Source organism: Muscardinus avellanarius (genome assembly GCF_963383645.1).
Source record: "Muscardinus avellanarius genome assembly, chromosome: 11".
In the NCBI taxonomy this organism is placed as follows: Eukaryota; Metazoa; Chordata; class Mammalia; order Rodentia; family Gliridae; genus Muscardinus; species Muscardinus avellanarius.
Window position 1 is genome coordinate 71413165 of NC_137797.1, and position 20282 is coordinate 71433446.

Here is a 20282-nt window from a genome sequence, read left to right on the forward strand (position 1 = left end):
AAAAAAAAAAAAAAAAAAAAGGTATTTATTTATTTTCCCCTTAATTCTATGGCTATAAGAGGTAGGTATAGCCAGGCGTGATAGCGCACGTTTGTAATCCCTGCACTTGGGAGACAGAGACAGGAGGATTGCGCAGGTTTGAAGCCAGCCTCACTCACTTAAGAGACCCTATTTCCTAACAAAAATATAAAAAATAGGTGTCTGGGAGTGTAGCCTGGAAGTAGAAGGGTTTCTAGGAACCCCAGTACCACCAAAAACAAAAAAAAAAAGGTAGGTATAATCCATATTTTATTTATTTACTTATTTATTTTTGCAGTACTGGGGATAGAACCCAGGGGCATTCTACCTCTGAGCTACACCCCCAATCCTATTATTTTATTCTTTATTTTGAAACAGGATCTCACTGAGTTGAAAAGGGCCTCGTTAAGTAGTAGCTGAGGCTGTTGGCAAACCGTGATTTTCCTGTGTCGGCTTCCCAAATGCTAGGATTATAAGTGTGCACCACCACACCTGGTTTCATAATCCCACCACAGCCTGGGGATTGAACCCAGGGGCATTCTACCTCCAAGGTACATCCCCAGCCCTATTTTTTATTGTTTATCTTGAAACCGGGTGTCATGAAGTTGCGAAGGGCCTCACAAGATGCTAAGGCTGGTCATGAACCTGCGATCCTCCTGTCTCAGCCTCCTCAAGTACTGGGATTACAAGTGCGCACCACCGTGCCCTCTTTTTAATTTTTATTTATTTATTTTATTTTATTTCTTATTTTTTGATAAAAAATAAAAATATATACTTATATTTTTAATCCAGTCTCTTAATCCATCTGAGGCTGGCTTTGAACCTGCGCAATCCTCCTGTTCCAGCCTCCCAAGCGCGGGGATTACAAGCGCGCGCCACTATGCCTGGCTCTTTTTGAAAAAATATATACTTTTATTGGTGCCTTGTAATCATATGTCATAATGCAGTTGAGGGTGATGGGGCGTGCGTATGTACACAACACTCGATGAGCTTCCCTCAGTCCTCCCCTTCCCTGTACACAGCATTGAGATTGGCATTGACAATTTCATGTATGTGTCAACTGAAGTGTTTCCTTTAAGTCTTTCTCCACCCCACCTCCTTCTTTAGTCCCCTCCCATTGTTGGGCAAGTTTCTCCTTTATCTGGAGTCCTTTTTGTATCCATATTTCGCCCTAGAGAGAAAACATATGGCCCTTCACTTTCTGAGACTGGCTCATCTCACTTAACATAATATTTTCTAGTTTTATCCATTTTTCAAAAATGACATAATTTTGTTTTTTATTCAGAGAATTCCATTGTGTGTATATGTCATTATTTCATAATTCATTCATTTCTTGATGGACACCTAGGCTGGTTCTGCAGTTTTGCTATTGTGAATTGTGCTGCTATATACGTGGATATGCATGTATCACAGATATATTTTTGTGTGTGCATGTGTATGTGTGCAATACTGGGGATTGAACCCAGGGGCATTCTACCTCTGAGCTATACTCCAGCCCTATTTTTTTACTTAGAGACAGGGTAAATCTTACTAAGTTGTGGAGGACCTCACTAAGTTGCTGCGTCTGGCTGTAAACCTGCAATCCTCTTGTCTCAGTCTTCTAAGTACTGGGATTACAGGTGTGTACCACTACACTATAATAGTCTTTTTTTCATTTCCTTTGGAAATATATTCAGGAATGGTATAGCAGGATCATATGTGGTTCCATTCCCAGTCTTCTGAGAAACCTTCCTACTGATCTCCATAGTGGCTGTACTAATTTGCAATCCCACTTACAGTGTATAAGAGTTCATAGTCTTTCTCTTTGAAGCCTTGAACTGTAGGTGTGTGCACACATTCCTTATTTGGCTGGTTTCACCCAGTCATGCTGTACAGGGAAACACTGTTTAATGATCAACCAAAGCCATCAGACATATCTACTTGAACCTTCCTTAGTTAAAAATGGAGATTTTTTTTTGTTTTTTTTGGTGGTACGGGGGACTGAACCCAGGGGCATTCTACCTCTGAGGTATGAGGTACACCGAGCCCTAATTTATTTTCTTTCCTTCCTTCCTACCTACCTTCCTTCCTTCCTTCCCTCCCTCCCTCCCTCCTTTCCTCCTTTCTTTCTTTCTTTTGCTACTGGGATTCCTGGAAACCCTTCTATCTCTGGGCTACACTCCCAAACACCTATTTTTTATATTTTTATTTGGAAACAGGATCTCTTAAGCCAGCGCAGCTGGCTTCAAACCTGCGTGATCCTCCTGTCTTTGCCTCCCAAGCGCGGGGATTACAAGGGTGTGCCACCACACCCGGCGCTTTATTCTTTATTTTGAAACAGGGTCTCACTAAGTTGCCGAGAATCTCATTAAGTAGCTGGGGCTGGCCACAAACCGGCAATCCTCCTGTCTCAGTCTCCCAAGTACTGGGATTACAAGTGTGCCCCACCATGTTGGGGTAATAGTCAGGATTTCTTTAAGTGATGGGAAAGGAACTCCCAGAAGACTAACTATAAAAAAATGTTCTTTTCTGTCTAGACAAATAAAAAGCTGGGACAGCTTAAAAAAAAATGCCATTGAGGTATGGGTAGCCATACTGTGTGTGTGTGTGTGTGTGTGTGTGTGTGTGTGTGTGTGTGTGTGTGTGTGTGAGAGAGAGAGAGAGAGAGAGAGACAGACAGACAGACAGAGAGAGAGAGACAGAGACTGATACTGGGGATGGAACCCAGGGGCATTGCACCTCCAAGATACACACCCAGTCCTATATTTTCTTAGTCTTTTTATTTTGAAACAGTGTCTCACTGAGTTTGAAGGGTCTTGCTAAGTAGCTGAGGCTGTCTGTGAACTGTGATCCTAGGTCTCCGCCTCCCGAATGCTGGGATTACAAGCATGTACCACCACGCCTGGCTTTGGTAGCCATGACTTCTGTGTCAGGCTGAGGCTCACAGGCATGAGGGATGGCAGTGTTGGGAGGACAGCTCATGGATCAAGAGCAGCCGGAGGCTTTTGTGATTCCTCCCTGAAGAGGATAGAAGCACTGAGGGTGCACCTCCATTGAAAGCCATTGAAAAGCAAGGAGAGAGAAAGGACTTGTACCTTTCCCCAGCTGTGTGCCTGGGTCAAGCCTCAGTTTATATATGTCAAGCTTCTCCCACATGTGTCTGAAGCAGGAAGGGATTCATTAGGTTTTGTGGTAGGATAACAAGCTCCTGGATTTATAATGTGACTCCTGGACAACCAGAGCTGGTCTCAGGCCAGCATCCTGGGTGAGATGGAGTGCCATGCTCCACACAGCCTCTGCTGTCTATATGGGTAGCCAACAGTATTAGGCTTCTTGTGTGTGCCACCATCTTTGTCTAAGAGCAAGCATGTTCAAGGCCAACTCTATACCCTCACAGAGGTTACAGTCTAGTTCAGGAAATAATACAAAAGATGAACTATGGATAACAATATGAGAGAAAAGAAAAGTAATTTTTCCATAAAGTCTTGTAATTAAAGGGTCTAGCATAGTACCTTGTTCAGAGTAGGTGTTTATAAACTTCAGCTTCTCCTTTCTTTGTAAATATACAGGAGTTATTACAAGGCAAAATAGGTTCCCCATTTTGCACAGTACATGTTGCTTTCAATAAGATTAATGCTGTTGAAAAGAATGGCTGAGCCAGGCGTGGTGGCGCACGCTTGTAATCCCTGTGCTTGGGAGGCTGAGACAGGAGGATCACGCAGGTTCGAAGCCAGCCTCAGCTACTCAGTGAGGCTCTCAGCAACTTAGCGAGACGCAGTTTCCAAATAAAATATAAAATAGGACTGGGAGCGTAGCCCGGAGGTAGAAGACTCCTAGGTCTCCATCTCCAGTAAAAAAAAGAAAAAAAGAATGGTTGAATATGATTGCTAACAGGAAGTAAAGCAGTATACACTGCAGAGGTCCAAGGGAAGGAGTATGCAGAAGTCTTGGCTGGTTGTGGGAGGTCTCATGAAGAAGGCTGTTATCCTGTTGGTCCTGAAGTAGATACACATATACATACACATATACATAGACATATACATATACATATTATATAAAGGTGTGAGAAACCAGTGCACTTCCTAACCTTAGAGGAGGTACTGTGTGGGGTTAAAGCTGACTTTGACGTCACACCTGGGTTCCAATCCTAGCTCTGCCGTATACTTGCTACGTGACCCTGAGCAAGTTCCACAGCCTTTGTCTCCTCACTTGTAAACTAGGGATAATAGTAGTGTCTACTTGATAGGGTTGTTGTGAGAATTAAATGAGATAATTCATTTGATTTAATTCATTGTGAGAGGGCTTATCAGTGTTGTAAATGTCTTTGTCATTACTTTTTCATTTTAATAGCAGTATTATCCTACCTATGCCCACCTACTTACTTTAGTTTGTAAGACCCACTGTTATGTTTTCTGCCTGTTGTAATTTTCTCATAAAGACTTGCATTCCATGATAGCATATGACTAAGAGACCTGAATTTGTTGTGGTATTCTGTGCTTCCATGTATTGGCTAATACTGTTCCTTTGCCTAGAGAAGTGCCATCCTCTCCTCTAGTGCCTTTGTCTGACTTCCTCCCGCTTGTTATTTAAGACTGAGCCCTGAAACATTTCTTTTACGAAGCCTTACTTGGCTCCTCAGTCTGATTAGATGTTAACCTCCCTGGGGTCCCAGAGTGCCCTTCTGGCCTCTTTACCCCTGGTCTGCTGTCTCCCTTGCTTCAGGATATAAATTACCAAAAATTGTGATCATGCCCAGTTTATTTTGATATTCCTAGATTCTGTCTTAGTGCTTGGTATATAGTAGTTCTCCAGCTAGATGATGTTGGACTAGAGACCTAAACATGGAAAACACATGTAATCTCAGCTACTTGGGATGCTTTTAATTCTAGCATTTGGGAGGCTGAGATAGGAGGGTCGAGGTTCACAGCCAGCCTCAGCTACTTAGGTCCTTTGTAACTCAGTGAGACCCTGTTTAAAAATAAAGAATAAAAAATAGGGCTAGGGTATAGCTCAGAGCTAAAATGCTCCTGGGTTCCATCCCCAGTACTGGGGGGGAAAATGAGGCTAAACTGGGTGTGGTGCTCGCTTGTAATCCCAGTACTTGGAGGCTGAGACAGGAGGATCACAGGTTCGCAGCCAGCCTCAGCTAGTGAGGCCCTCCACAATTTAGTGAGACCTGTTTCAAAATAAAGAAAAAAAAAAATAGGGCTGGGGTATAGCACAGAGGTAGAACACCCCTGGGCTACATACCCAGTACAGCAAGCAAAAAAAAAAAAAAAAAAAAAAAAAAAAATTGAGGCCAGATCGGGCAGCTTACACTCTGTCTCAAAATAAAAACAAAAACTGTCTGGGAACATAACTCAGTGGTGGAGTGCTTGCCTAGCACATACAAGGCTCTAGTTTGATCCCTAGCATTGCCAAATAATAATAATAATAATTATTATTAATAATAATAATATAATGATGAAGAAGAAGCAAAGAAATGTAGCTCCCATTATGTATAGCACTTATTATGTAGGTTCTGATTTAAATGCTTTACACACATATACACACACATACACACACACACACACACACACACAAAGACACACACTCTTTGAAACAAGGTCTCACTGAGTCACAGGGCCTAGCTGAACCACTATATTGTACTTCTAGGAACGTCACTAGAGTTGTGACAAGGGTGTCTATTGAATGTCCAAGAAAAGGTGAAGAAACATGAGCTCTAAGTCACAACTCAGCTGGGTGTGGTGGCGCAAGCTTGTGATCCCAGTATTTGGGAGGCTGAGACAGGAGCATCCTGGTTTGTGGACAGCCTCAGCTATGTAGTGAGGCCCTTGCAACTCATTGAGACCCTGTTTCAAAATAAAGAATAAAAAATAGGGCTGAGGGTGTAGCTTGTTCTAGCCCCTGGATTTAATCTCCAGTATTGGGGTTTGGGGGGGAGAGGGTTTTCTAGGTTGATGAGACTCTCACTACTTGCTGAGGCTGTCCTTGAACCTGCTATCCTCCTGTCTCAGCCTCCCAAGTACTGGTATTTTGGGTGTGTGCCCTGTACCCATTTTCAGTAATTTATTAAAAACCTTTTCATAGCTGGGCGTGGATGGTGCACGCTTGTAATCGCTTGTAATCCTAGCATTCAGGAGGCTGAGACCGAAGAACGCAGTTCGCGGACAGCCTCAGCTACTTAGGCCCTCTGCAACTTAGTGAGACTCTGTTCACAATAAAGAATACAAAATAGGGCAGGGTGTGTAGCTCGGAGGGTGAATGCCCCTGGGTTCCATCCCCAGACACAGACACACAGACACACATCTTTTCATAGTTCAAAGTATGATAAGGAAGCTAGGTGTGGTGGTTTGTGCCTGTAATCTCAGTAGTTGGGAGGCTGAGGCAGGAGAATTGCAGGTTCAATACCAGCCTCAGTAACTTAGTGAGACCCTGTCTCAAAATAAAAAATAAAATAGGGCAGCAGGTGTAGCTCAGGTAGAATGCCCCTGGGTTCAATCCCCAATACCACACATACACACAAAAAAAGAGACATGGAAATGGCATGTGAATTCTAATAGTGAACAGAAGCAGCACACTAATGAAATGACACTATATGGAACACATTCCATTTGTGCTGAAGGCCCAGGGTATTAATGATCAGGCATTTTTTTTTTCATTTGTTGTTTCACCCATGTAGACTTCATTTGCAAGGTCACCTAATCCAAAATAGTGGCTCAAGTGTCAGCCATTGCTTCTGCATTCCAATCAGCTGGAAGCAGCAAGTATACTGTGTGTGTGGGGGGGGTACTGGGGTGGAACCCAGGGGCCTTCTACCTCTGGGCTATACTCCCAGACCTATTTTATACTTTATTTGGAAACAGGGTCTCAGTAAGTTGCTGAGAGCCTCACTAAGTAGCTGAGGCTGGCTTCGAACCTGTGTGATCCTCCTGTCTCAGCCTACCAAATGCTGGGATTACAAGTATGTGCCACCATGCCGGGCTAGTCACATAGCGCGCGCGCGCGCGCGTGTGTGTGTGTGTGTGTGTGCGTGTGTGTTACTGGGGATTGAACCCAGGTACATTCTATCTCTGAGCTATACTCTCAGTCCTATTTTATTTTTATTTGGAAACAGGGTTTCACTAGGTTGATGAGAGTTTCACTATTCTCTGAGACTGTCCTCAAACCTTTAATCCTGCTATCTCAGCCTCCCAAGTGCTGGGATTACAAATTTGTGCCACCACGCTCAGCTGAGCTCTTGGATTTTGAGTCAGGTAGTTATTAGTACGTGTTTTGAAGATTGGGGAAACATTAATCACAAATACTAGGTTAGGAAATGGTAAGAGAACCCAGAATAGGGAAGGATTAAGTTAGGCTGATCAGAAATGCTGGGCCAGTCTTCAGATAATCTTATTTTGGAAGCCCTTTCTTTAGGATACTAAGAACAGCAGCCCAAAGAGCTCTATTTTCTTGTGTAAATCATAAGGAGTCAGAGAATATTTCTGAACCAAGGAGAAAAATGATTTATCTTAACATTTCTTTTTTCAATACTGGGGATGGAACCCAGGGGCATTCTACCTCTGCGTTACACCCCCAGCCCTATTGTTTTTTATTCTTTATTTTGAAACAGGGTCTCACTAAGTAGCTTAAGTAGCTGAGGCTGTCCTAGAACTGTGATCCTCCTGTTTCAGCCTCCCAAATGCCGGGATTACAAGCGTGCACCACCACGCATGGTTTATTTTACATTCTTAGAAGTTTGGAAGTTTCATCCGTACGTAGGGTGGAGAAGATGATGCTGGAAGTAGAAATGTCAGCCAGAAGGTTATCCCAGGGGCCTGGGAGTGAACAACAAAGGCTCGTCCAGGTGGGGACAGTAGGGGAGGAGGAGAAGGGATAGTTGAGAGATCCCAGGAAGGAGACTGGCCTCAGTAAGAGATGAGCTGTGGTATGGGGGAAGGGAGGGAGATGATCCCAGAAATGTTCTGTCCCCTGAGTGCTAGCCCTGCCCAGTTGGCTTCTCAGGCTGGAGGACAGAGACTCATGAAGGGAGCGGGGGAACTCTGCTTGGCTTCAAGGAGAATGTGAGGCTCTGCCTCAAGACGCTTAGATTTGGAAAACCAGCTGCTCCCAACGGAATAGTTTCCATTCTGCGTAACTGGGGAGTGTGTGGGTCTGGCTAACCGCGAGGAGGGGCTGAGGAGCCAGCAGACAGATCAAGTTGCCGTGTGGTGGCTCTTTAGCTAGGGCCTGGGGGCTTAGCTAAGAAATGCTAACAACAAGTTTTCTATCTGAGATTGTGAGAAGGGGTAACCTCAGCCAGGGGGGGGGCAGGTTACCTGCAGGGATTACCTGATGTCAGGTATGACATCAACAGTGAGGCAGAATGGACGGCTGAGGGTGTTATTGACCCTGGGTGTGGTCAATTTCCTTTGCATTTTCAGCATCCAATATAGTAATCTTTCAGGGTAAAGAAGTGGTATAATTGTATTTAGAAAAAGCTATCTCTTTGAGTGATACTAGCCTTTTAGGACCTCTCCTTTATCAGACTTCCCTGGTGCGAGTTGCAGAGCTCAGCCAGAGACATCTGGTGAATACATTTCTTTCTCCTCCAGGCTGCTGAGGGACTTGGCTCATAACTGCCCCACAAGTCATTTCTGGTTATAGAGTCATCAGTGACCACAGGAGCACGTTCTCCAGACGTGGTTTTGAGCCTGGCAGCTTGTCCCCAAAGTGATGGCTTTAATTAAGTAAAAACAGAAAGCTAGACCTAAACCACTATAGACACCTAAGTCAAAGCCTGCTCTTCCTCCCTTCCATCCATCCTTGAACTGGGGATTGAACCCAGTACAAGGATGTTGGTTGTTCTACCTCCAAGCTACACCCCCAGCCTATTTGTGATGATGATGATGATGATGATGATGATGATGATGATGATGGTACTAGGGATGGAACCCAAGGGCTTTCTACCTCTGAGCTACACTCCCAGGAACTATTTTATATTTTATTTGGAAACAGGTCTCACTAATTTGCTGAGATTCTCACTATAAGTAGCTGAGGCTGGCTTCGAACCTGTACAATCCTCCTGTATCAGCCTCTCAAGCACTGGGATTACAAGCATGTGCCACCATACCTGGCTCTATGTTGTTGTTGTTGTTGTTGTTGTTATTGTTGTTGTTGTTGTTATTATTATTATTATCAATACTGGGGATGGAACCCAGGAGTATTCTACCTCTGAGCTACATCCCCTGCCCAATTTTTTATTATTTATTTTGAAACAGGGTCTCACTGAGTTGCTGAGGATGGCTGCAGACCAGCGATCCTCCTGTCTCAGCCTCACAAGTAAAGGGATTATAGGCTTGTGCCACCACCCCTGACTAATCAGCCCACTTTCTGATGCCTTTTGTTATAAGGAACCCCAGCAGCTTTCCCATTCATCTAACAGGGCAGCTTAGGCTTAGAAAAAAAATGTGTATGTGTCTAGAACTGTATTGTACCCACAGGCTCCTGTGCACAGGAATCCCATTTGGAGGTAGACAAGGAGTAGGGGAGACCTGCATGGTGAGGCTATGGAGTTTGGCAGAGAAGGTGGAAGGCCTCTCAGCCAGGGAGGTAGCTGCTGCTTTCTAGCCCTTCCTATTTTAGAACACTGTGTTATACCTGGGGCTGGTTGGAGTGCTTACCCTGGCTCCATCAAGGCAAGGAGGGGGGACTGCTTTTCCTTCTAGCCAACTGTATTTGACTATTTCTGTGATTTCCCTTCTGCTGCAGGATAGTTCTTCACTCAGAACCTTTCGCAGTTGACTCAGGCTCATTTAGGCTGTCTACTTCAAATTATTCTAAATCCAAGCTCTAGCGAGAAGGACGAGGGAGATGGGAGGAGAGCAGTCTTGAGCTTCGTCTCTCCCGCTTGGCAGTGAAGCCAGGCTTTTGGGTCCCTGGGGGCTGCAGTGAGAACTGGCCATTCACTCCATCTCCTCCCCTGTGCTGCTCCAGCCAGTGGTAGGGCTGGGGAAAAGTGTGGGTGTTCAGAGGGGCTGCTGTGCTTCCCATGTCTGGACCTTTTTAAATTTTAAACTTTGATATTTTGGCTTCCTTTTGACAGGATTGCATTTTGGGAGCTGGTTAGGCGGAGCTGTGCTAAAATGAGATAAACAGACACTGACGCGGAGGCAGCAGCAGTGTAGGCCATGGGCTGGGCTGCCTGGCCGTCTGGGCGGGCTGGGTGGGAGAGGACTCCCGCCCTGCACACTGGCCAGCTGGCTTGTGTTAAAGCACTGGCTGAAAATAACTCTCATTGTCTGGGAGCTGCTACTGTGGCAGGACTGGCTGTGGCTGCCAAGAGGCCAAAGCAACAGGAATTGGTGCCTCCTACCTCCTTGAGCTCTCGTCCTTTGTGAGCAGTGCCCACTGTCCACCAGCGGACACGTGTGGAGGGCAGGCTGTGTGGTTCCTTTTGGTGGTTGGTGATGGGCCTTTGTGCCTCATGTTGCCTTTATCACTGGTCTGGGGACATATTTTCTTGGTTAAGAGAGATGCTTAACCAGGAACACAGGGTGAAAACACAGTGTTATAGATGCCCCTACCCCAGCCTTATGGACTCCAAATGCTGTGTCCCCTCATCAATTTCCACCTCTGCCCGTCTGTCCATTGGGCTGATCTGCTGATGCCAGAGAAGACTTGGGTTCAGCAATATGTTTATTCCCTTCTCTTCCCTTCCCTTTCCTTCCTTTCCCTTCCCCACCCCTCCCTTCCCCTCCCCCCCTCCCCTCCCCTCCCCTCTTCTCCTCTCCTCTCCTCTCCTCTCCTCTCCTCTCCTCTCCTCTCCTCTCCTCTTCTCTTCTCTTCTCTTCTCTCTCTCTCTCTCTCTCTCTCTCTCTCTCTCGTGCTGGGGATTGACCCCAGGGATGTTTTATAAAACTCTGAGCTATACTCTCAGCCCTATTTTGTCTTTTTGTTTGGAAACAGGATCTCACTAAATTGCTGAGAGTCTAAGTTGCTGAGGCTGGCTTTGAATCTACGATCCTTCTGTCTCAGCCTCCCAGGTACTGGGATTACAGGTGTTCACCACTATGCCCGTCCAACAGTATGTTGAGGAGCATATGGTGCCTCAATTTCCTGGAGGGAAGTTCTGTATTCACCTCCCAGAACTCCCTATCCCTGTGGGCTGAGCACAGGAACTGGCGCTTCAACACTTGGGAGACAGGTCCAGACACAGAAAACCTAGTGGGAGGTGGTTCTAAGAGAAAACATTAGTAAAATCTACAATTCACTTTCTGTATTTGCTCAAAATAAACAGCCTTTGCTGGCCTTCCCTCAATCCTTTACAACCCTTTTCCCGGGAATATTTCAGGCATCTCTGGTCTCTCAGAGGAGCTGTGCCATTTTTATCTTTGTTCCTAAGATTTATCATGATCAAGTAGGACCAACAGAAACGGTTGAAAGGGAATTTTTGGTGGTTCCTATTTCTGTTTCTTGGGTTTTCCCCAGGTCTGCCCAAGAAGAATAGCAGAGTAGGGGTGAGTCCCAGCACAGAGCTCACAGCTTTGAAGGAAATTCCAGACCCCACCGGCATTTCCCTCCCCTGCAGTGGGGAGGAAGTGGGAAGGGGCTAAGTGGGCCGGGGGTGCAGAGCAGGAAAGGGAACCTCTTGCTGGCAGAGCCACCTCCCTCTTCCCTGGCTTCACAGGGGACAGTGGTGGTGTGTGGAGTGGGGGACGGGTCCTTGCTCACATGCAGCCCGCCTTGTCCCAAAACTTGGAGTAAGCCAGACCGGCTTTGCTCCAGGAGCGTCGATCCATGGCATTTTCCTGTTAGGGTTTTTATTTTTAGATTTCTTGCTGTTTTTTTTCTCTGACTTAAGAATCAGTTCCAGAGTTGCTTTCAGTTTGAATTCATCTCTGGCTCCTGTTGGGACTGCTTCAGCTAGGACTTGTCTTCCTTACTCCTTTCCTGGGGCCTTCCTCCCCTATCCCTTAGGATGAAGATATCTAAATTGCCTCCAAGTCTTATAGGAAAACAGGGAGTGATCAAAGAAGATAAAGGATTGTTCTTTAGTTAGAATGTTGGGAAGTAATTGCTGAAGGAGAGATGGGAGAAGAGATGGACAACTTAGAAGCAAGGCAGGTCCCTGGGATGTCAGACATTGCACAGGCTTTGAGGAGGAAGGAGAAGGGAACTGTGTAAAACACCTACAGGGTTCCACATACTTACAAACAAACATAAAATGTTCATCATTTGACCCTCATAAAACCCAGTGAAGTAGTGAGATTATCTCCAATTTATGGGTGAGTCCACTGAGGTTCAATAGCTCTGAAGAGCCCATAGTTGCTCTTGGCCTCTGATTCCACACTCTCCAACATTGCTGCCTGCCGCCTTTCTCTTCACTGAGGTGGCAAGACAGGGAGTCTTTGCTCATCTGCTGCCTCCTGAAAGCCTACAGTGGAAATACTGAAGAAAAATGTCAGGGAAACAAGCTTTGAGAAACCAGAACCATGTCAGGTTTGCCCCAGGCCTACTGCTCAGGAAGTTGTCCTTACTAAGGGCACAGGGGCTTTCTCAGGACATGGGAGCCTGCTGGGTTCACACATGTTATCAGGTGGAGGCAGAAACCTTGACATCCTTTATTTTCCTAGCAGGAAAAAACTGCCCTGGTTCTGCTGCCTTGGCTGGTGGCCCTCACCTCAGTCCGTGGCCTGCTTCTTGTGAGAATGCTGGAGGTTAGACAGCTCCCTTTCCCCTCACAGTTAAGTCCCAAAGAAGCAGAGAAAGCTGAGACTTTTGTCCAGAGAATTGCCACTCGGAGCTCTAGACAGGTGCATGTGGGCCTGTGGTCAGGGCTGCTTCACGCTGCTGCCTGTTTCTGTACTCCAGGAATCTGTTTGGCCAGGTCCCTGATGTGTCTCTAGGCTAAGGTTCCCAAACGGGACGACTTTGCTCACATATGTGTGTGTTTTACTGGAGAATGAATCCAGGGATGTTCTACTTCTGAGATACACCCCCAGCCTTTTTAGCTTTTGTGGTGCTGGGGATTGAGCTGAGGGGTGTTCTGTCTCTGAGCTACAACCCTAGCCCTATTTTATTTGTTTTGAAACAGGGTTTCACAGAGTTGCCAAGGCTGGCTTTGAACCTGTGATCCTCCTGTCTCAGCCTCCCATATACTGGCATCACAGGTGTGCACATCTGTGCCCAGCCTAATTTTTTTTTATTTTGAAACAAGGCCCTACTAGGTTACTGAGAATCTCACTATGTTTCTGAGGCTGGCCACCATCCTGCCTCCACCTGATAACATGTGTGAACCCAGCAGGGCTCCCATGTCCTGAGAAAGCCCCTGTGCCCTTAGTAAGGACAACTTTCTGAGTTTGTGGGGACAGCCTGGGGCAAACCTGACATGGTTCTGGTTTCCCAGGCATGTGCCACTATGCCTGGCTAGACTTTGCTCATTCTTTTTTCTCCTCCTCCTCCTCTTCCTCCTCCTCCTCCTCCTCCTCCCCCCCCCCTCCTCCTCCTCCTCCTCCTCCTCCTCCTCCTCCTCCTCCTCCTCCTCCGCAGAATGGGGTTTGGAACCCAGGGGCATTCTATCTCTAAGCTACCCCCAACCCCTGTTTTATTCTTTATTTTGAAACAGGGTCTCACTAAGTTGCGGAGGGCCTAAGTAGCTGAGCCTGCCTGCGACCTGCAATCCTCCTGTCTCAGCCTCCCCAGTACTGATATTACAATTGTGTGTCACCACGCCTGGCTCTAGGCTCATTCTTGAAACTCGGAGAGGACCAAGCATTTCTACCCGTCCACCTGGAAAGGAAATGTGATGCCACAGCAGTTGGCCAAGGGAGGAAGTTGGTGTAGATGGGACGCGAGTTCTGCTACAGTACAACAGTACAGTACAACCGGCCATCCCTCCCTCTCCTCTAGCAGCTTTCTTCCAGGGGAAATGACAGCAAATAGCCAGGCGTGGCACCGCACACTTGTAATCTCAGCATTAGCATTCGGGAGGCTGAGACCGGAGGAGGATCGCAGTTCACAGACAACCTCAGCTACTTAGGCCCTTCGCAACTCAATAAGATCCTGTTTCAAAAATAAAGACTAAAGCCGGGCGTGGTGGCTCACACTTGTAATCCCAGCATTCGGGAGGCTGAGACTGGAGGATTGTGGTTCGCAGACAGCCTCAGCTACTTAGTGAGGCCCTCTGCAACTTAGTGAGACCCTGTTTCAAAATAAAGAATAAAAAAAAATAGGGCAGGGGATGTAGCTTGGAGGTCAAATGCCCCTGGGTTCCATTCCCAAACCTACAAAAAAAAAAGCAAAAAAAAAATTTTTTTTTCCGGTGCTGGAGATGGAACCTAGGGACATTCTACCTCCAAGCTACACACCCAGCCCTATTTTTTATTGTTTACTTTGAAACAGGGTCTCACTAAGTTGCAAAGGGCCTCACTAAGTAGCTGAGGCTGGCCTCGAACCACGATCCTCCTGTCTCAGCCTCCCAAATGCTGGGATTACAAGTGTGCGGCACCATTCCTGGCTCAGCAAATGGTTTTCATGGCACAGACTTAGGAGAAGTAGTCAGATGACAGTGATATGCTCAAGATGTACAGAGCCAGGACCAGTCTACTGATTGTTTCTGCTCAGTTCTGTCTTGGGTTCAGCTGGCAGCAGCATTTTCCATTAGAGATCCACTCTGGGCCTGCCTTTGACCTTTGGGAAACTCTGTTTATTAAGGCCATTTGCTCCTTTCCTGCTTGTCCATACAGATGTGTTGAGACTGTCCCTTAGCAAAGCAGTTCCAAAAAGAACATTCCAGGCTTGCATTTGCCCATCCTGCTACTGATGATGCACACGTCTTCTTTTTCTTTGTTTGACCTGTCCCACTTCTCTGGTCCTAAGTTTTTCCATTTGTACACTCCATCCAACCAGAGACTTCAACTCTGCTGCTGCTGTTGAGCCATAGTGACCCTGTTTCCAGGCAGTAGGTGAACCCAGAGTTAATTGAGGGCCTCTTAACCATAGGCTTACCATTAACTTACCCTCCGCTAAGTGCTTGCAAGAGTGTGAGACAAGAATAGATATGGCGCTTTAGGGGAGAGATGAACACTCGGTTATTGGTATGTGTGAGATAAGTACACAATGAATGAATGATGGTATAACAGAAATAATGATTAAACGTTTCTTCTCTCTTCCCTAGGAGGTGGAGAACCCCTTCCCAGGATTCTCCTGGAATAATGTAGATCCTATGTGAATCTTCAGATCCTGGGCAAACAAGATTTATCCCAGGGATAAGCACCCTGGGATAGATAGATGCAAGCCAATGGTTGTGCTTTGTCATGTTGCCAGGGAATGAGAGCTGGTCGCTGATCCTAGGTACAGGAGACAGATGGAGGAAGGCCCACCAGGAGACCGGGAGAGCCTGGATCCCTGGGAAGGTGTTTGGATTGTCACAGGGCTGTGGCACTTCACATGGAGGAACAGACATGATTCGGGTGTATGGCTGGCAAGTGCATTGATCTGGTTAAAGTGTCAGACTTCTTTTAGAGGCCAGGATTAGGACCCAGGACAGGCAGCAAACTGATGAGAGAGAGGAGAGGCATAGCTGCAGAGGGGAAGGTAGGCTTCTGGCCTGCGCAGAGTCTTCAAAGATGCCTTTGGTCTCACTCATACTTTACTTATCTGTTTACTCAGCAAATCATAGTAAATAAAATTAAATGATTCTTGGGCTGTCCTTCAAGACCCTATATTAGAGTGTCTTGATAAGGAGTCAGGACATAGCTGTGTCTTTGTGTGCATGTATGGAGGGGTACTAGGAACTGAATCCAGGGGCATTCTACCTCTGAGCTATACCTCCAGCCCTACTTTAATTTTGTTTTGAAACAGGGTCTAGCTAGATCGAAGAGAGTCTCACTACTTGGCTGAGGCTATCCTAGAACCTGAGATCCTCCTGTCTCAGTCTCCCAAGTACTGGGCTTACAAGCGTACACCACCATACCTGGCACACTTCAGCCCTTTTCTTTTTGCGATACTGGGAATTGAGCACAGGGACATTCTATGTGTGCGTGCGTGCGTGTGTGTGTGTGACTGTGGGAACTCAGGGGCTTTTCTGCCTCTGGGCTATACTGTCAGACCTATTTTATACCTTATTTGGAAACAGGGTCTCAGTTTTAGAGGGCCTCACTAAGTAGCTGAGGCTGGCCGTGAACCTGCTATCCTCCTATCTCAGCCTCCCAAGTACTAGGATTACAGGCGTGTGCCACCACAGCTGGCTTTAAATTTTATTTTACCTATTTATTTTTTGTGGTACTGGGGGTGGAATCCTGGGGCTTTCTACCTCCAGGCTATACTTTCAGACCTATTTTATATTTTATTTGGAAATAGGGTCTCACTAAGTTACTGAAAGCCTGATTAAGTAGCTGAGACTGGCTTCAAACCTGTGCATTCCTCCTGTCTCAGCCTCCCAAGCGCGGGGATTACAAGCGTGCACCACCACACCCGGCTAAATTTTATTTTGAGAAAGGGTCTTGCCAAGTTGTCCAATGGTGGCCTTGAACTTGTGATCCTCCTGCCTCAGTCTCCCAAGAAGTTGAGATTATAGGTGTGCGCCACTGTGCTCAGCTATTGCCATGTCTCCGTTGGGAGAGGTGTCATGAAAATTTTGCTTTAATACTTAAAAGTCCTAAACTTCTGTAAATATGCTTCTAAAAATGTATTTTTTTCTTCCAGTATTGGGAATTCTACTCAGGGGCATTCTACCTCTGAGCCATACCTCAAGCCCTACTTTTTTTTTTTTTGGTGGTACTGGGGTTCCTGGAAGCCCTTCTACATCTGGGCTACACTCCCAGACCTATTTTATATTTTTATTTGGAAACAGGGTCTCTTAAGCCAGCGCGGCTGGCTTCAGTCTCCGCCTCCCAAGCGCGGGGATTACAAGCGTGCGCCACCACGCCCGGCACTTATATTTTTATTTGGAAACAGGGTCTCTTAAGCCAGCGAGGCTGGCTCCAAACCAGCACGATCCTCCTGTCTTCACCTCCCAAGCGAGGGGATTACAGGTATGTGCCACCACGCCCAGCTCAAGCCCTACTTTTTATTCTTTATTTTGAAATAAGATCTCACTAAGTTGTGGAGGGCTTCGCTAGGTGACCGAGTCTGGTTGCAAACCTTCGATCCTCCTATCTCAGCCTCCCAAGCACTGGGATTATAAGTGTGCACCACCACACCTGGTTTTGAAAATATTTGAGTAGTTTTCTTCACACAGTGTCTTTCTCATTTACTTGCATCCAGATTGAGGGAAGAGAGGTAAAGTTGGCTCTACCTACATAGCCCGTGGCTGGTTCAGGACGGGCCTGTGTAAATATGTGGTACAGGGAAGTTTGCCCATCTTCCATGGTGGAAAAGCAGATTGACAGTTGCTTCTTTAAGCTGGTGGCTTTTTTGTTTGTTTGGTTTTGGTGGTACTGGGGTTCCTGGAAGCCCTTCTACCTCCGGGCTATGGCTACACTCCCAGACCTATTTTATACTCTTTATTTGGAAACAGGGTCTCTTAATCCAGCGGGGCTGGCTTTGAACCTACGGGATCCTCCTGTCTCCACCTCCCAAGCATGGAGATTACAAGCGTGTGCCACCACGCCCGGCCTAGCTGGTGGCTTTTGCTGGGGGTGGTGGCACACATTTGTAATCTCAATACTTGGGAGGCTGAGACAGGAAGATCACAGGTTCGTGACCAGCCTCAGCTACTTAGTGAGATCCTATTTCAAAATAAAAAATAAACAGTGCTGAGGATGTAGCTTGGAGGCAGAATGACCCTGGTTTCAATAACCAGCACTCCCCCCACAAACATATATACATATGTATGTATATATAAATATGTATATATGCATATATACATGAAATACAGAGGAAACAAAAGCTTCATGAAATCTTTATGTGTCCTTACAGTGAATCCTACCGTCTTTTATTTTTTCCCCCTTCCAGTACTAGGAATTGGATCCTAGTATTTTATTGAACTACACATCCAGACCTCCTTTTATTTTTGTGGTACTGGCAATTGAACCCAGAGGGTTTCTACATCTGAGCTATACCCCTAGCCCTATTTTATTTTTTTATTTTGAAACAGGGTCTTGCTAAGTTTCAGGATGCTAGCTGCACATCTACAGCCCTCATGCCTTAGCCTTCCAAGTACTGGGATTATAGGTGTGTGCTATGCCTGACTCCAGACGTTGTGTGTGTGTGTGTGTGTGTGTGTGTGTGTGTGTGTGTGTGTGTGCGCGCGCGCGCGCGCGCGCACACACGCATGCTGGGGATTGAACCCAGGGGCATTCTACCTCCGAACTATACCCTCAGCCCTATTTTATTTTTAAAAATTTATCTATCTATCTATTTATTGTGGTACTGGAGATAGAACCTAGGAGACTTCTACCTTTGGGCTATTCCCCCAGACCTATTTTATATTTTATTTGGAAACAGGGTCTCAGTAAGTTGCTGAGAGCCTCATTAAGTAGCTGAGGCTGGCTTCAAACCTGTGTGATCCTCCTGTCTCAGCTTCCCAAGTACTGGGATTACAAGCAGGTGCCACCATGCCCAGCTTATTTTTTAAATTTGAAACATGGTCTCACTAAGTTGCTGAGGCTGGCTGTAAACCAGGGATCCTCTTGTGCCAGCCTCTCAGGAACGGGGATTACAAGCTTGTACCACCATGTCCAGCTAACTCCAAACCTCATTCATTCATTCATTCATTCATTTTGTGGTACTGGGGCTTGGCCCCAGGAGCATTCTACCTCCAAACTACACTCCCAGCCCTTTTTTTATTTTGAAATGGGGTCTCTGTAGGTTGACAATAATCTTAACTATTTCCTGAGGTTGTCCTCAAAACTTGTGATCTTCCTATCTCAATCTCCCAAGTACTGAGATTACCCGTGTGTGTCACTGTGCCCAGCTTTTATTTTTTAATTTTGAGACGGGGTCTTTGTTAAGTTGCTCAGACTAGCCTCAAACTTGTGATCCTCCTGGTTCAGCCTCCCAAGTTGTTGGTATTACAGATATGCAAAACGTCACCCGGCTCTGCTCTGTTTAAATCTGTTCATTTTCATTCAAAATAAAGTTAATTTCATGTGTGTGTGTTTGCATGCACACACTGGGGATGGAACCCAGGGGCCTGTCTCTGGGCTACACCCCCAGACCTATTTTATTTTTTATTTGGAAACAGAGTCTTGTTAGGTTGCTGAGGCTGACTTTGAACCTGTGATCTTCATGTTTTAGCCTTCCAAGTACTGAGATTGCAAACCATGGGCAATTGAAAGTAAAGTTTATTTTGACTCGTTAAAATGATTCCACAACCTATGTTTTGTTGCTCAACCAAACTTGACTAATACGACAGGGAGGCAGGAGGACTCTTCCCACCTTTCTGAACCTGTCTTACCAGGAACAATCAGGGTGAAATCTGTTAGGCTAGGAGGGGAATGCATAGGCAGTCCAGCCTTTTTGTCTTCCACTGGAGGAGGTTTCAGCCTGTTGACTCAGCTTCTTTCCCCAGAGCTCCATGAACCTGCCTCCTGACAAGGCTCGGCTCCTGCGGCAGTATGACAACGAGAAGAAGTGGGATCTGATCTGTGACCAGGTACGGGACTGGGGAAGCAGGGAGGTGGAGAGTTGTCAGTTGGACAGGCAGCATCAACTGCAGCTCTGTCCAGGGCTTGGCCTCAGCCTGTGTTGACTTTCTTTGCTAAGGGGACTCTCAAAACAGCCGGTAAGCTGAGCTCCCGCAAAGGCCTGTTTTCATTTGTTCCAGTGGGCAGTGGCACAAGGTGGCTTGGAGGGTTGGCTGTTGAGTAGGTTAGTAGTTTTCCCAGAAGAGCCTGTTTCTGTCTTTCACCAGGGTCAGGCTAGATCTGGAAGAATATGCCAAAGGACCCTTTATCTCTCCCCCTGCTCCAGACCTGGAAAACAATAGGATGTTTCTCATCTATGGGCCTCTAAGAATGAGATGCCCAAGTCCTCTAATCTCCTGTTCCAAATCAACAGTGGAGGAAGCCGGGCGTGGTGGCGCAAGATTGTAATCCCAGTGCTTGGGAGGCTGAGACAGGAGGATCGCACAGGTTTGAAGCCAGCCTCAGCTACTTAGTGAGGCCCTCTGCAACTTAGTGAGACGTTGTTTCCAAATAAGATATAAAATAGGTCTAGGAGTATAGCCCAGAGGTAGAAAGCCTCTGGATTCTACCCCCAGTACCACAAAAAAAACCCCCAAAAAACAAAAAACAACAACAGTGGAGTACTGTAGCTCTCTCTCTCTCCCTACATGAATAGCATTTAGAACTAGAAGAGAA

The 20282-nt window shown here is 46.2% G+C and overlaps 1 protein-coding gene across 3 annotated transcripts in view; it reads left to right on the forward strand.

Annotated features, from left to right (window-relative positions):
- The window catches only part of FMNL3 (formin like 3), a gene marked incomplete at both ends in the record, with an annotated part of 68489 nt that overhangs the window by 25934 nt on the left and 22273 nt on the right, over positions 1–20282 (forward strand). For all 3 annotated transcript variants that reach the window (XM_080706477.1, XM_080706478.1, XM_080706476.1), the window contains one exon: positions 19493–19576. In XM_080706477.1, the coding sequence (XP_080562603.1) occupies positions 19493–19576 (84 nt within the window). The remainder of the gene's footprint in view (positions 1–19492; positions 19577–20282) is intronic.